This window comes from Corticium candelabrum, chromosome 6 (genome assembly GCF_963422355.1).
Source record: "Corticium candelabrum chromosome 6, ooCorCand1.1, whole genome shotgun sequence".
NCBI lineage: Eukaryota > Metazoa > Porifera > Homoscleromorpha > Homosclerophorida > Plakinidae > Corticium > Corticium candelabrum.
In genome coordinates this window covers 2,194,210-2,208,168 of record NC_085090.1, presented here as the reverse complement: position 1 = coordinate 2,208,168, position 13,959 = coordinate 2,194,210, and the positions used below count along the sequence as shown (strand labels likewise).

Sequence of the window (13,959 nt, the reverse complement as noted above, 5' to 3'; positions counted from 1 at the left end):
AAATCCGGTTCTGTTCATACAGAAATTTCTTTGTATTCATAGTTTTATAGCAAAACTCCATTCTAGAAATGGTTCGATATAAAATTGTCTTTGAAAATGGATATTCATCTTCTTCTACAAGAGCTGCTGCTGGAGAAGACTCCGAGAAGATTGCACGGTATAAAGATGAAGATAATGCAGCTGGATGTGACTTCTATCCTTTAGTTGTAGAGACACTGGGAGTTTCCGAGAAGATTGCACGGTATGAAGATGAAGATAACGCAGCTGGATGTGACTTCTATCCTCTAGTTGTAGAGACACTGGGAGTTTGGTCTCCTAGTTCTTTAGAGACTTTAAAAATTATAGCAAGAAGAACTGTTTTAACTACAGAGACAACGGTCTCTAAAGGTTTTCAGCATTTACTGCAACAACTTTCTTTTAGTCTTTGGCGGTATAACGCTAAACTGATTTTGGACAGACTAGCCATCTGTAATGTTGACAATGTTATGTGGGAGTATGTGTGATTTGTTTACCCACTGTTAATGGGTAAAAAATATAATATAATATAATAATAAAAATAGAGTCAAAGATAATGCATTAATATTGACAACCTTGTAAAATCATTGCATCTATACTTTTGGTGGTGTCTCAAGCGCAAGTTGTAGGCAGAGGTCAGTTTCAGGGTTCTAATCTCTTCCTCGGTCATCAGAGTACATCCAGAGTATCTAAACTCTTCCTCAATTTCCACATAAATATGGTAAGATCTGAGTAACCTCTCTCCAGTTGTATTAAATTTCTGAGATATATACATTCTGTGTATGGCTGAACTTGATGGAAAAAGGCTTGGAAGTCTAACTTCTTGTACCCTCTACATATCGATTGATCTACAGACAGTTTCAGCAGAATCAGCCAGTCACATGTACACGGAAACGCGGTGACGTCCCAAAGAAAACAAGCAGTGGTAAGCGAATGGTTACAAAATATTGGTCAATGCATATTACAAACATGTCCTACATGTACCTTGGTGCATATACTCAAACAAGTTCTTGCAACCATAAGCAAAAACGACCTGGACACCTGCTAGATCAAAAGTAAACGTTCTGCACTTAGCTCTGTTTGTTTACTTGCAGTGTATTCATACAAGTGGTAATAAGACACCTAAATTGATTATACAACAATATCGCATCTGGTACATTATAAAGCGCAAAATATCTTTAGCCACTCCCGAAAACCGATACTGACTTTATTCTGGAAAGGACTTTACTTATACCCTTTCCAAACTTGATAAAACACACCTCAAATGAAAGCAGAATTTCCAATGAAGTTATGGTCATGTTTCTAAGTGTCAATCTTCTCTAGAGAATTATAAAACATGGGGGGTGGAGCAGATGGTAGAGCGTTGGTGATGACATCCGGGATCTCGTATTCCGTGATGAGAGTTGAAGGTTCGATCCTGGTGGAGGCGACACTGTCGGAGTTTCCTTGAGCAAGAAACTCCCCCACACTTGCTTCTCTCGACTCAGGAGTATAAATGAGTACCTGGTCATTGACTGGGGTGGACAAGACCGCTGGCTTGGCAGCAACATCATGCAGCAGACGGGTACGTGTGGGCCTTGGTGTCCAGTCCCACAGCTGCGCCATTGTCAGTGCCCCTGAAGGACTCTGGCCAAGCTCCAGATGGATTGTAGCGCTGGCCCCAAGACTCCACGTAGCGCATGGAGGCCCTGTCTCTAGAAGCAGAGGAGCTATCTCCGCAACTGACCTCAAGGTCGACGTCGAAAAACGTGAAGGGCTTAACATTTGTCCATTTTTTGTCCATTGTCCATTATAAAACATTGTAAAAATATGCTAAAATGCATCTGATATGCACATTTACACTGACATGTAGATACACCAAGTGCAAATAGATATAGATGTGAAAACAAATTTTATGTCAACCAAGAGCGTGCAAATAGCTCCCCTTCATAACTTAATTAATGATTTCACGTGAAAAATTTACACACTAACACTACAAATGCAGAATAGCAATAACAAAGTTGCTACTGTTCACAGATGTCTGTGCATTACAACAGAGCAAAATGCAAATCATGCAGTTATGCCTTTAGGTAGTAGGTCGCACTACAAATTGCTAACATGTTAATAATTGAGATAGCAATTTTAATACATTTGCGCACAAGGTCGACAGTTCTTCTCGTGCTATTCATCTACGCCATTTTAGTACTTACTCTTCTGTTACTTCTATATTTATAGCTGCTACGTTTATGATGTAGCTCTAGACCGTTTAGCATCTTGCTACTTTCAGATGACCAACTTTGAAGGTGTAGAGCGGTTGTTTAGGAAAGAGACTGACTGGAAAAGACAACGTGGAGCAGATTGTGCAAGAATTTCAACTGCTACATGCTTTCGGATTGCCTGTTCTATTTCATTTGTCACATATTTAATGTAAGACAACAACTTGCTGCATTCTTATTACAATAAACTAGCTTTTAAAATGTCAGTTTTACATCGTTACCTTTCCTAAAATAAAGTCCGTCCACGAACTGAAGAAATCGTAAAAACTTTCTAGATCCCAAGTAGAGAAACTATGTGACTAGACGTGGTTGATTCGCATATCATTCGAAAGCAAGTGATTCAGAGAGGCCAGGTCTCTAAACAGATCAAGGCCATCTATCTAAATAGACGAATACAATAAACTGATAGAAGAGTATCTAAAAGAACGCACGGTCTCAAGGACACAGGAACATAAACAAGTGGCGACGAGTATGGGATATTTGTTTGACCATGTCTGAGGAGGTACGATTCCGTAGGCCAAATTGAAGAGTTTGACAACAAAAAGGATTGCTTGATCGAATATTCTTAAGGAGCAGCTCGATCAATACTCTTAAAGCAATGGCCTTGACAAAAAGAACCAAAAAAAGAGAAAGTAGCGGTAGTTCTCACTATCATCGAAGGTTCAGCGTATAAGCTGTTGCGAAGCCTAATGAAGTCAAACTTGCCAGCTAGAAAGTCATATCAGGAGTTGACGGAAGCCCTGGCCAAGCAATTAGCGCCGAAGCTACTGGCAATCGCAGAGCGATTCAATTTACGTCAACGGAATCAAACGAAAGTGAGCTCAGTAGAACACAAGTCGGTGAATCTTACTCAACTTACGGCTCTACCAATTACTAACAAGGAATTAGCCAAAGAAACCAAGAAGGACCAATTGTTGTCCAAGGCTTCCAGGTATACGATGAAAGGCTAGCCGCCAACAGTAGGATATCACTTACTTACTGTACTACCGTTATTCTGGAAACGAGCAGAGATCCATAGAATATGGCTGTCTCAGCTACCAGGAATGGTGCCCCAGCGTACTCTATCTTCACATACCAACTACAATAACGGGCAGACACGGTATTGTCATACTTTGAAAAAGCTGTTTGCGCCTATGGATTGCCTTCACGAGGACGCTCTGATTGCGGCATCGAAAACGATAAAGTTGCGAAATTCATGCTTACTACGCAAAGAACTAAGAGACAGTTTTACAGCAGGTAAGTCAGTTCCCGGATTATCCAGCGCCGTTGCTGGTTTGAATCTCGCTCGCTTTCAGTTACGTTTCTAGTTGTTTCTGCGGCGGCAGCTCATTTCGCCATTCGTTTCAGTTTCTTCTACAAGTCTTCTGCGAGTATTCTCCAAGTCACTTCGTCAACGGCCGGGTTGTCTCACAGCAAGCTCAGTTCGCCTCTGTTATAACTTGCGATGGCCTCATCACAAGTGTCACGTAGCGAAAGATGCCCCGTCGAAGGTTGCTCGATGTTGGGATCGGTTCGTTGGCTATTTGATCACATTCGACACATTCATAGTCCTGAGGATTGGTCACGTGATCATATCACTCGCTACAACTTGGTCCAATGTCCGATGTGTTCTCACTGGTTTATTAGACTAAACCAGCATTTACCCAAATGTAAGTCTCGCTCGACGACCGTCTCCAGTTCTAGCCAGGGTTCATTACATCAATCTACTTCGAGTTCGGTGTCTCATATCAGCGAACATCCGGGCACTCTGACAGGTCACCGTGACGTCACTCCTGTACCTACCATCCCGGATGTTCCTACTTCTTGCGGTCCAAACACATCCAGTCAACCTTGTCGCCCTATGGATCGTGAATCTATCGGCTGGAGCTTCATCCAATCAATATCTACGGAGGAATTGTTGAAGAGCCTACCACCTAGAACAGTCCAAAGCATCCCATCCAAGCTGAAGTCTCTTTTTCAAGACTGCTGTTCTATCCCACTTAGTCAACTTGCCTTAGATTCATCAGATGTCAAAGCTTGGAAATTGTTACTTCTTATTCCCAAGATGATTCTTACTCCACTTGGCAGATCTGGTAAATCCCATACAAGTGGTATCAAAGCAAGGTACAAACTTTTTCTGGAATATCGATGGGAAGAATTACTCCAGATTTGGCAACTATCGTCTGAGACAGTTAATGTTAATGTTAAGCAGGTAAACAATCAACGTCATGCCCGGCAATCAGCCATTCGTCTTGTGAAAAGTGGCGAGTTGTCAAGAGCTGCTCGAATATTAACCAGCAAAGGCCTGGCACCTGCTAGTGATGAAACAGTGGCCAAACTATCTCTCAAACACCCTACACGAGATCCCAACACCCCTGTTCCACACTCTGATACCTGCAATTCAATGGCTTTGCCAGCTTCAGTCATTATCAACGTCATTAAAAAGTCCCCTCGAGGTTCTGGAGCAGGCCCTTCGGGCTGGAAGTTTGAACACCTCCGAAATCTTCTAGATAACGGTGTGACCCAGGACGCCTTAGTCAGAGTTCTCTCATCCATTGCTGAAGGAAATCTTCCAAGCCTTGTCACTACCTGGCTGTCTGCTTCCCGATTGATTGCCTTGCCCAAAAGCAGTGGTGATGTTCGACCTATAGCCATTGGCGAGGTTCTCCGCCGAGTCTCAGCTAAGGCTATCTGTCATCACTTGAAATCTGAGTTCTCTGCCTACTTTGCTCCCTTGCAGCATGGGGTTTCAACTCCTGGTGGCTCTGAGTTGGTAACACACCATATTCAATTACTTCTGGAAAGCAGACCGGATTGGGTGCTCGTTAAAACTGACATAAAGAATGCCTTTAACACCATCAAGAGGTCTTCTTTGCACAAGGAAGTTTTATCAAAATTTCCAGCCATCTTGGCCCATTTTGAGCAAATGTATGGAAATTCCAGCCCTCTCGTGTATGTCAAGGGAAAGGAAACGGTGATCATATCTTCTGAAGAAGGTGTGCACCAAGGTGACCCCCTGGGGCCTGTCCTATTTGCCTTAGGAATTCACCCTACAATCACCAAAATTCAAGCTGACTACCCGGAAATAGTAGTCTTAGCCTACCTGGATGACATCTTTTTGCTCGGCAATGAGGGGCCTGTACTTGATTCCTTTGCTAATCTGAAGCTTTCATTGGCTGAAGAATCTGGTTTACTGATTGCTGATCAAAAGTGTCAAATCTACTCTCCAGGGTCCACTGAAATTTTGGCTCCTTTTCCCAGAGCCGTGGAAGGATCTGTGTTACTGGGGACACCCATTGGGAGATTCGACTTTGTTGCATCACAGTGCATCGAGTTCGCCAAGTCAGGCAGCTTGCTTTGCCAAGAGATTGTGTCGCTGGATGACCCTCAGAGCTCCATGCTCCTTTTGAGGCACTGCCACACAACTCGCATGAATCATTTGACAAGAACAGTTCCTCCTTCCTTACTCAAGCCTGCGGCAACCATCCATGATAGCATAACGCATGCGTCCTTTAGTCACATCATAGGTGTCACCAATACATCTGAGGCTCAATGGTCGCAAGCCATCCTGCCCATAAGAAAAGGGGGATTCGGAATGACTTCAGTCGAAAAAATTTCACCTGCATCTTTCCTAGCAGGTTGGGTACACTCATCAGCAATACTGCCGAAAAGATTCTCATATATCTGGGAAAGCTCACAGTCAATATTAGACAATCTGGGCGCAACTGGACAGAATCTAAAAGAAGCTAAGCAGCATATCGATTCTCTCTTGGCGGGCACGCCAAGCACCCTTGGAGGGGTTTGCTTCACTGACTTAACCGATCAGCCCATCAAGCTACAACATCGCATCACGGACGAGTTATCTACAACTAGTCTTCAACACCTTCTGGATCAATCTCAGGATCAACATCAGGCTGCTCGTCTAAGGTCGATTCAAGGTCCTGGATGTGGCTCATGGCTAGAGGCAGCACCTTCCTCAGATAGGCTTGCATTTAAGCCTTCCGAATTTCGGTTAGCGGCTCTTCTGAGGCTGGGATGCCCAATGCCCTTCAAGTCCCTGGCACCTATTTGTGAGTGTGGGAAAGAAGCAGATGATTATGGATACCATTTCTTGACCTGCAAACACGGGGGTGGACCTGTATGGCAACATGACAGTGTCGTAGCAGGCTGGTGCGAGTGCCTCAAGGAGGTGGGTCTTCACCACAGAAAAGAAGTGCGAGACAGGTACACAAACAATAGTAATCGACCGGACATTGTGGTTTTCGATGCTGGAGATGGTTCTAACATTGACCTTGATATTTCACTCTCCCACCCTTGGAGCTGCGAAGCTTTTCCCAGGTCGAGTAGTGAAAGTGGATGTGCTGCATCCAGAAGAGAAGAAAAGAAGAAGGCCAAATACTTAAAAGATCTTTTACCTGGAGGTTCCACCCCTAACTTTGCGCCGTTAGTCTTTGAACATTTCGGTCACTGGGGGAATACTGCGACAGACTACCTGAACACTTTGTCATTGCGATCAAGGGACAGCGACGGAAAATGCAACAAGGCTGAATTCCGTTCCTACTGGAGAAAAAAATTGAGTGTAATCCTACAGAGATGCAATGCTAAAGTCTTGCTGAAGAAGATTGACAGACTTCATTTACAAAGTTCTAGTGCTGATATAGCTTTAGACTGCGAACTTCAAAGTAGCATTCATTAGTGGGTTTTAGATTTCAGTAGCGACTATTATGTTTCGACTTTCTATGATGTACGTAGTGCCTTGTATGTTCAATAAATGAGGTCTGTACACAATCAATGAATAGAGAGATAATAGAGATCCGTTCGAGTCGTCGTAACTGAAATTACAAAGATTTATATTTAAAGCCTAAAGGAGCAAGGCCTTTCAAACCCTGACAATGCAACAGAATTGTTTTGTTTGCAATACGTTTTTATACCACTGATTCAAAACACACTTGGCGGTTTTATCTTGCCTGTTGCAGACACCGTCTATCGACAAAACGCAGACAGTCGCCAATGCAGGTTAGAATTGCTTATATTGTAACATCTATTAACAAATTCAGGCAATAGAACTTGTACATATTGTGCGCAGTTGTGGATAGCCGTTGTAATGAGACTGTAAGGTACGGAATACTCTGCTGTACACTCGATTCTCCTCCTATTAGTCAACATAGCCTAGACAAACGCTACACGACTATCCAGTCCCAAGTTCCTAGTAAGAACTTTGGTATCAACTTGTATACCGTGCCATATCTAATTTTATTGCATAAATGTTCTTGTGGGATTATACATGGTCCTATTTCAAGCCGGGCGCATATTTGAAACTAAAGATGATTCCGAAGCTAACAATTACCTCCAACCACAACAATCAAAATCATTTACACAATTAAGAAACCAGAAGTAAAACTAGAAATCGAGCCAAGCCAGTTTTCTTAACACTGCGACGTAGCCAACGTACCGTTTGTGCTGCGTATGACGAGGGACAACTTTCGTGATTCATCTTTCATACTTTCGACAGCACACTGTCATTCCATTACTCAAACTTCAGTTACTACTGGTAACAATGTTTGCTATAATTAGGTTGCAGAATGACTTAATGACTTGGCCCTGTTAAAAATTGGTTATCTCCGACGTATTCAAAGCTGGGAAGTTGCAAGCATAGCTCTATGAACTTCGCCCATAAAAATCAAACGACGCTGTATAAATTCGGAAATCAAAAGACTCCCGCGTTGAACTTGCCTTCGACAACCACTCAGACTTTAATATTATGCCTGACTCGTTATTTGCCAGACACAGCAGAAGTAAAGGTAAGAATCCGTCATACAAGCAGCTAAAATCATTGCCAGCGACATTACTGTATTTCAGAGCAAAATCAAAACCTTTACAGAGACATCGACAACAAGAAGAAACTTCAGCACGACGAAGGCGAACGAAAGTTACTAGGTTGTTTGCTTGGTATTGTCGAGATTGTTATGTTGAGAATTTTAACAACCTGTCAAGTGAAAGTCTTAGATATTCTGATCCAAGACAGCTATCAGATACTAAAGTTGGTAGCAGATAATAATGTCTTTATCAACATCGCTGAGAACTGTAAAAAAACTATGCTTTTATGAAATAGCCTTCACAACTGACCTCAAAACAATTTTCATTCACAAAATGGAACTCATGGTGGATATCACTTCAGTGGTGGTTCTGAAAAACAGATGTATACACCGTCCATTCACGTGGCAGTGTGTTTGTCAAACAGAGAATTGGTGAAAGCCACCTGAGCGTGGAAGATGGTTAATCAAGGTGAGACTTCATTTGCATCTCGACTAATGAGAGTTAGTAGTTCTTTGTATGGAACTAGACAGTGCTGGTCTACTCAAAGACTAAACCTAGCGGCCATGCAAGAGGCAATAGGCATGCCAACTATATTCTTTACACTTGGTGCTGCTGATAATCAATGGCCAAAAATTCAGCATTTAATGCGTAGCTATCGGTCAAACGCTAGCCAAGACAATGCCAGTGAGAGAATAGGGGCAGCTACTAAAATCCTTATTTGGGATATTGGTTCTTTTTGCACAGAGCAGAAACATTTTGAGATACTTTTTGCAAACTAGTCTTGGTGTTTTAGATTTCTGGGCACTCACTGAGTGTCAGCAGAGAGGGATATCTCATTTGCATGATGTGGCATGGCTGGCTGTTGCTCCACATTCTGATAAGATAAATTCAGAGTGGGTATGCATGCAGAAAGCATCCGAGTTGAGCGAAGCCGAAGCCACTAGCGAACAAAAAGAAGGGCAGATGACATTGCACAGGAGATGTATGACTCTACTGATGCTCTGCTAACTACATGAAATCACACGTTGAATGAAACGGGACAGGGTCACATGCCTCAAGCAGAAATGCACCGCTGTCACAAACGACATAGAGATGTGACCGACGAAGAGCAGGATTATGCTGAACTAATAGCCAATGTGCAGAGGCATACAAAATGCTCAACGGCTTATTATCTTCGACAAGCTAAACGTAAGAGGCCTTGTGCCATAGCAGGAAGAATGACCATAAACGGGCGACTGCGTCGTTTTTAAATTTCCCAAGAACACATTTTGAACTACAAGACAAGCAGCCAGAGCTTATTACGCGGGGAAATGATTTCCGCAATTACCGCATTGCCGGGCATAACAGGGCTCAATAGAGAGGCTGGTGGCATAATGTTGAATATGAAGGTGTTTGTCAACGCAGAAATAGTGTCTAAATTTGACCAAATATGCCAGCAAGAGTGACGGCATCTCTGAACCTCTACAATAGACTTTTGAAGTTATAGTAGAGGACTTGAAAGACGATGATAATCCAAAAAAGTCGTCCAAAAGCTAATCCAAGGTCCTGGAATCGGTTCTTATGGAACGCTTGAGCAGTGTTGTTAGAACAACTGATCAGCAATTTGGGTTTAAACGTAACCACAGTTGCGCTGACTGCTCTTTTGTATTAAAGAACACAATAGACTACTATTTGGATAGAGTAAACTCGAGAATGTATGTCTGCGCTTTGAACCTGTCAAACGCTTATGACAGAGTTCCTTACTACAGATTATTCTGCAGGCTGTTAGACTGTAGCGTTGTAAAGTTGCCTCCACTGGTAACGTCACGTCCATGGAACTGGCCAAGCAAACCATTCCAGCGTATTCACGTGGATTTTGCTGGGCCATTCATGGGTCACGTTATTGCTGATTATTTCTGCCTATTCGAAATAGCTGGAAGTTTAAAGAATGTCCAGCACAACCACAGAAAGGACAATCGAAGTGTTTCAAGAAACTTTTGATCGAGATAGCATTCGTTAGACGCTTGTTTGGACAATGGTCTTTCTCAGTTTGAGAAGAAATGGCAAGATTCCTTCTACCACCTCACCTTTCTGACAACTCTACACCAATCAAAATTCTCTCTTCATTTTGACGAGAACATCCTCCAGAAAATGGCGGTCTGGACAAACAGCAAGACACCACCCCCAGAAGCTCAGAGCCTATTATGGCCTTGTGTTGGGCATGGAATTAGTCCGTCTGCCCCAGATCTTCCACTAATACTGGTCCCAAAGTAATTTTGGGGGCCAACCCATCTTTACGAACATCTTGTCGGAACAGCGGTTTAGTGCCATGTCTCGTTCATTGAAAGTTAGTAGATAAAAAAAATTGTGAAAAATGAAAAGTGTTACAGGATGTTTCTTGTTTAAATGAATGAGGTAATCATTCCCAAAAAACCCTTGTCCCAGCAGGTCGGGGCAGAAGACACAGCACGCCTCACACAGCCAGTCCCTGACCCCAGCACTGAGGGCCAGGTGGCACACAATCCCAGTCTTGGGGATAAGGGTGCCACTACAACAACAACAGACCGGCTCTTTAAGATGCGACCTGTACTTCAGCAGGTCCGACTTGCCAGCTTGTAGTGCGAACAATCAGTGTATAATATGTATGTCATTACAGATGAGGCGTGCTTGCCGCATGTATTGTCAACCAGGACAGAAACTTGTAATCGATGAGAGAATGCTTCGTTTCAAAGGTCAATGGATTTAATGTACATTAATATGTCTGATTGCATTTGCAGTTCTATTTTTAGGTAGGTATGGCATACGGAAATACATGCCCAAGAAACCCATCAAGTGAAACTTTAAGCCATGGGTCTTTACTTTCCCGGTGGAGACGGTTACGTCGTCGACTTTGACGTTTAACTAGACTCCGACGCGTTCCGAAAGGGAGCCTCACTCAACGGGTAGTGTTAGAGCTCCTGGAGCCTCCTGCCAGCAGCAACCTTCTATTGCCTATCCTTAGGCTAGGCTATCATTTGTATGTCAATAACTACTACACTTCCGGTGTGATTTCTATTTGTAGTGCATTGCTGTAGTAGGCATTATGTTTCCTCGTAGGTAACTTATTTCGCCAGCTCCAAGAAAAGGAAGTATATGCCGCCTAAATATACGGCATCTATTGTAAAATGTTATGAAGATGCCGTCATGTTTTATCCACAATGCACGTATGGTCGGTTAATTAAGCTACCGTGCTAGTCTAGAATATATTTCTAATTTTGCCTTAAAGACAAACAAGTTAGTCGAAACCAACTCATTTCCAGCTAGATACAAAAACAACTCAAACGAGATGACATAACGGCGAACAAGTTAGTTTGCAATCTAAGCCCTAAACAATTTGTAATTTTGTGTGTGTAATATGTATACGTGTCTAGATCAAGCGGCAGCATGAAGTGGTGGCCAGAAGAAATGTATTTTCACTACTTCAATTAAATTACTTTGAGGCTTCATTAGTGTTATATCCGAGAAATCTGTCGGTAGGTGATGATAGCTTAAACTGTGCATTTGCAAGTTTCTAGCATTCGCATGCACTTTCAAGTTTTGTGCTTATTTTACAAATGTTAAATAGGAACCGGTCACAATACGTATGACTTCACGTTAGCGTTTCAGGTCACGTTGTGTAAACGGGCTCTCCATTCTTACAACGCCATTTAATTAATCTACCATTCGAATTATGAGCGCAATAGCATTTGAAAAAGAATACAGATAGCTCCGTATCGCTGTACCATGGCTATAATAGCAATAAATAAATTGACACCAGCGCAGGCATGACGTTTCTGTGAACACGTATCTCCAACGCGGTACCAAAAATTGTGCAAGGTGCAAATTTGAAACGAAGATATCAGACAAAAAATGCAGTTCATACGCTATCAACCGAAACACCGATAATTGGACTTTGCTTGCGGCTAATATCAGCATCTATACGGCAGACAGAAAGTAGGCAGCATGGTTAGTAGGCGCCAGCACGATCATGTGACATTCTATGGAACTTACGGATTAAGAACATACTTTGAGATCTTCATGATAATAACCTTTTGCCCTTTTCGATTGTCTTGAGAACATAGTTCTTGAAACGTATTGGGTTCAGAAAATGTTTAGCCATTAATCATTAATCGTCATTCATTGAAAGAAGCTTGGGGTGCCTTAGTTGGTGTCGGAGTAAATTGCCGTGACTTTCCCGTTTAGTCTTACAAAGTATGTATAACTCAATCCCAGACATCGCGAATCAGTGTATCGTTGCTTCACTTCATGACTTCTCATCAAGCAAAAAGGATACGCATTCTGCTAGTCTCTGTTACCTAACTAATTAAAACCATCAAAAGCTAATTGCTTCTTAATTGCTCGAATTTCCTAACAGCTCGGACAGCAATGAAAGTTAGAACCAAGGGCACTTCGTTCCCTCTTAGCTCTCTTGTATTGAAAATACGCTAGTCCCAACTCTTTCCTGCGCTTTCTTTCATTCCGCTTTCCTAATGGCTCATTACGAATACGTTACCGACATTTTGCGCTTTGCTGATCATCTGTTTTAGAACGTTCGTCCTCTTAAAGGGTCCGGTCCCTTCAGTAGACCGTACAAGGGAAGCGTTAAAAATTCAAGTTGATCATTGTCAGACGTAAACAGAAAGATACGTAGAAAGTGCAGATAGAGCAATATAAAAACCAGAGACCTCATCAACATTGAATTGTTGCCTATGACAACATAAACATTTACAAAAACAGGTGATACATGAAAGCTTTGCAAAACACGCACAAGCCTGAAAATTCACAAGTCGTTTAGCCTTCAAAGTTTCCAAACTAAACGACTCGAATATTACAGCAATGCAGGCATGCCTACGGTATGGATGGCCTCTAGCTGAGTTACCGTTGAAATGCGAAGATGGTCTTAATTTTACCGTTTACCTTACAATGATTTGCAAAAAAGGGTTTTTTCTATTCTTAGACACAAAGAGGTTAGAAACATCGATGTTGATCTTCCCAAAATAATTTGTAACAATGTAACAATCGAACCTTTACTTCGAACAATGAATGGAGAACATTCCACATCAGACAGCAAACAACAGTGACGTGCAAGAGTACACATTTCTGCAAGAAAAGTGTGGAAGCATAGAAAAAACGCAAAGTCTTATCGAAAACACTCTTGTCTTATCGTTCTACGCACTGCACGAAATGAGAAAAACAAGAATACGGAGAAAGGGTGCAGAAGTAGAACACGGTTCCTTCCCGCCGTTTGCGTTTACGTCAACTGGTAGCACTGGCCCGAAGGCAACAACATTCTATAATACATCGGCTCGTTTGTTAACCGATATGACGAATGAACAATAGTATAGTAATGTTATGCCTTACTCCGATTTTTTGTAGTCGTGATTTAATTCCCATATACAATTTTATGTGTTCATAGTACAAGATCGTCTGCCTACCAACCGATCAAGTTGGATTCTCTAAGTCTGATAACCAGTAAGGCAATCCTCACTGAGTAAACATCACAAATCAAAATTTGTTTATGCACTATATATTGCAAGTATTCCACACTGCAAGAGTGGATCTATCCGTCGACGATATCTACTCAATGATGAAGACGACAGAGAAATCCATAATTTAGCAGCAGACGAATGAAACAATGCTCACAAACGTATTTAAATGCTTCAATCACCTTACAGCAACATCATTCTACTCCAACCAAAGAAAAAATGCTACGAACTCTGTCATTCATTCAATTTCAGTATTGATGTTCATGAGAGTTGGTTCCCGAAACCGTGGTAAACTCTAAAGATCGGACAAAGTTGTGCCATAGCGGTTTCATGTATGATTTCGACAAGTTCTCGTCTGACCGCCGCTTCTGATTGATCATGTGATATACACGTAATTTGACACTAATCAC

General features: G+C 42.2%; 2 protein-coding genes across 2 annotated transcripts; both read left to right on the top strand.

Annotated features, from left to right (window-relative positions):
• The first annotated feature begins 3,515 nt into the window (after positions 1 to 3,515).
• On the top strand, positions 3,516 to 5,078 carry LOC134181574 (uncharacterized). Its single transcript, XM_062648843.1, has 2 exons — positions 3,516 to 4,995; positions 5,058 to 5,078. The coding sequence occupies exons 1-2, from the start codon at positions 3,715 to 3,717 to the stop codon at positions 5,076 to 5,078; spliced, it is 1,302 nt and encodes a 433-aa protein (XP_062504827.1). The 5' UTR covers positions 3,516 to 3,714.
• LOC134181191 (uncharacterized) lies at positions 4,782 to 6,977 on the top strand. Its single transcript, XM_062648416.1, has one exon. It carries the CDS (start codon positions 5,176 to 5,178, stop codon positions 6,943 to 6,945), a length of 1,770 nt encoding a protein of 589 aa, XP_062504400.1. The 5' UTR covers positions 4,782 to 5,175; the 3' UTR covers positions 6,946 to 6,977.
• Positions 6,978 to 13,959: the final 6,982 nt, after the last annotated feature.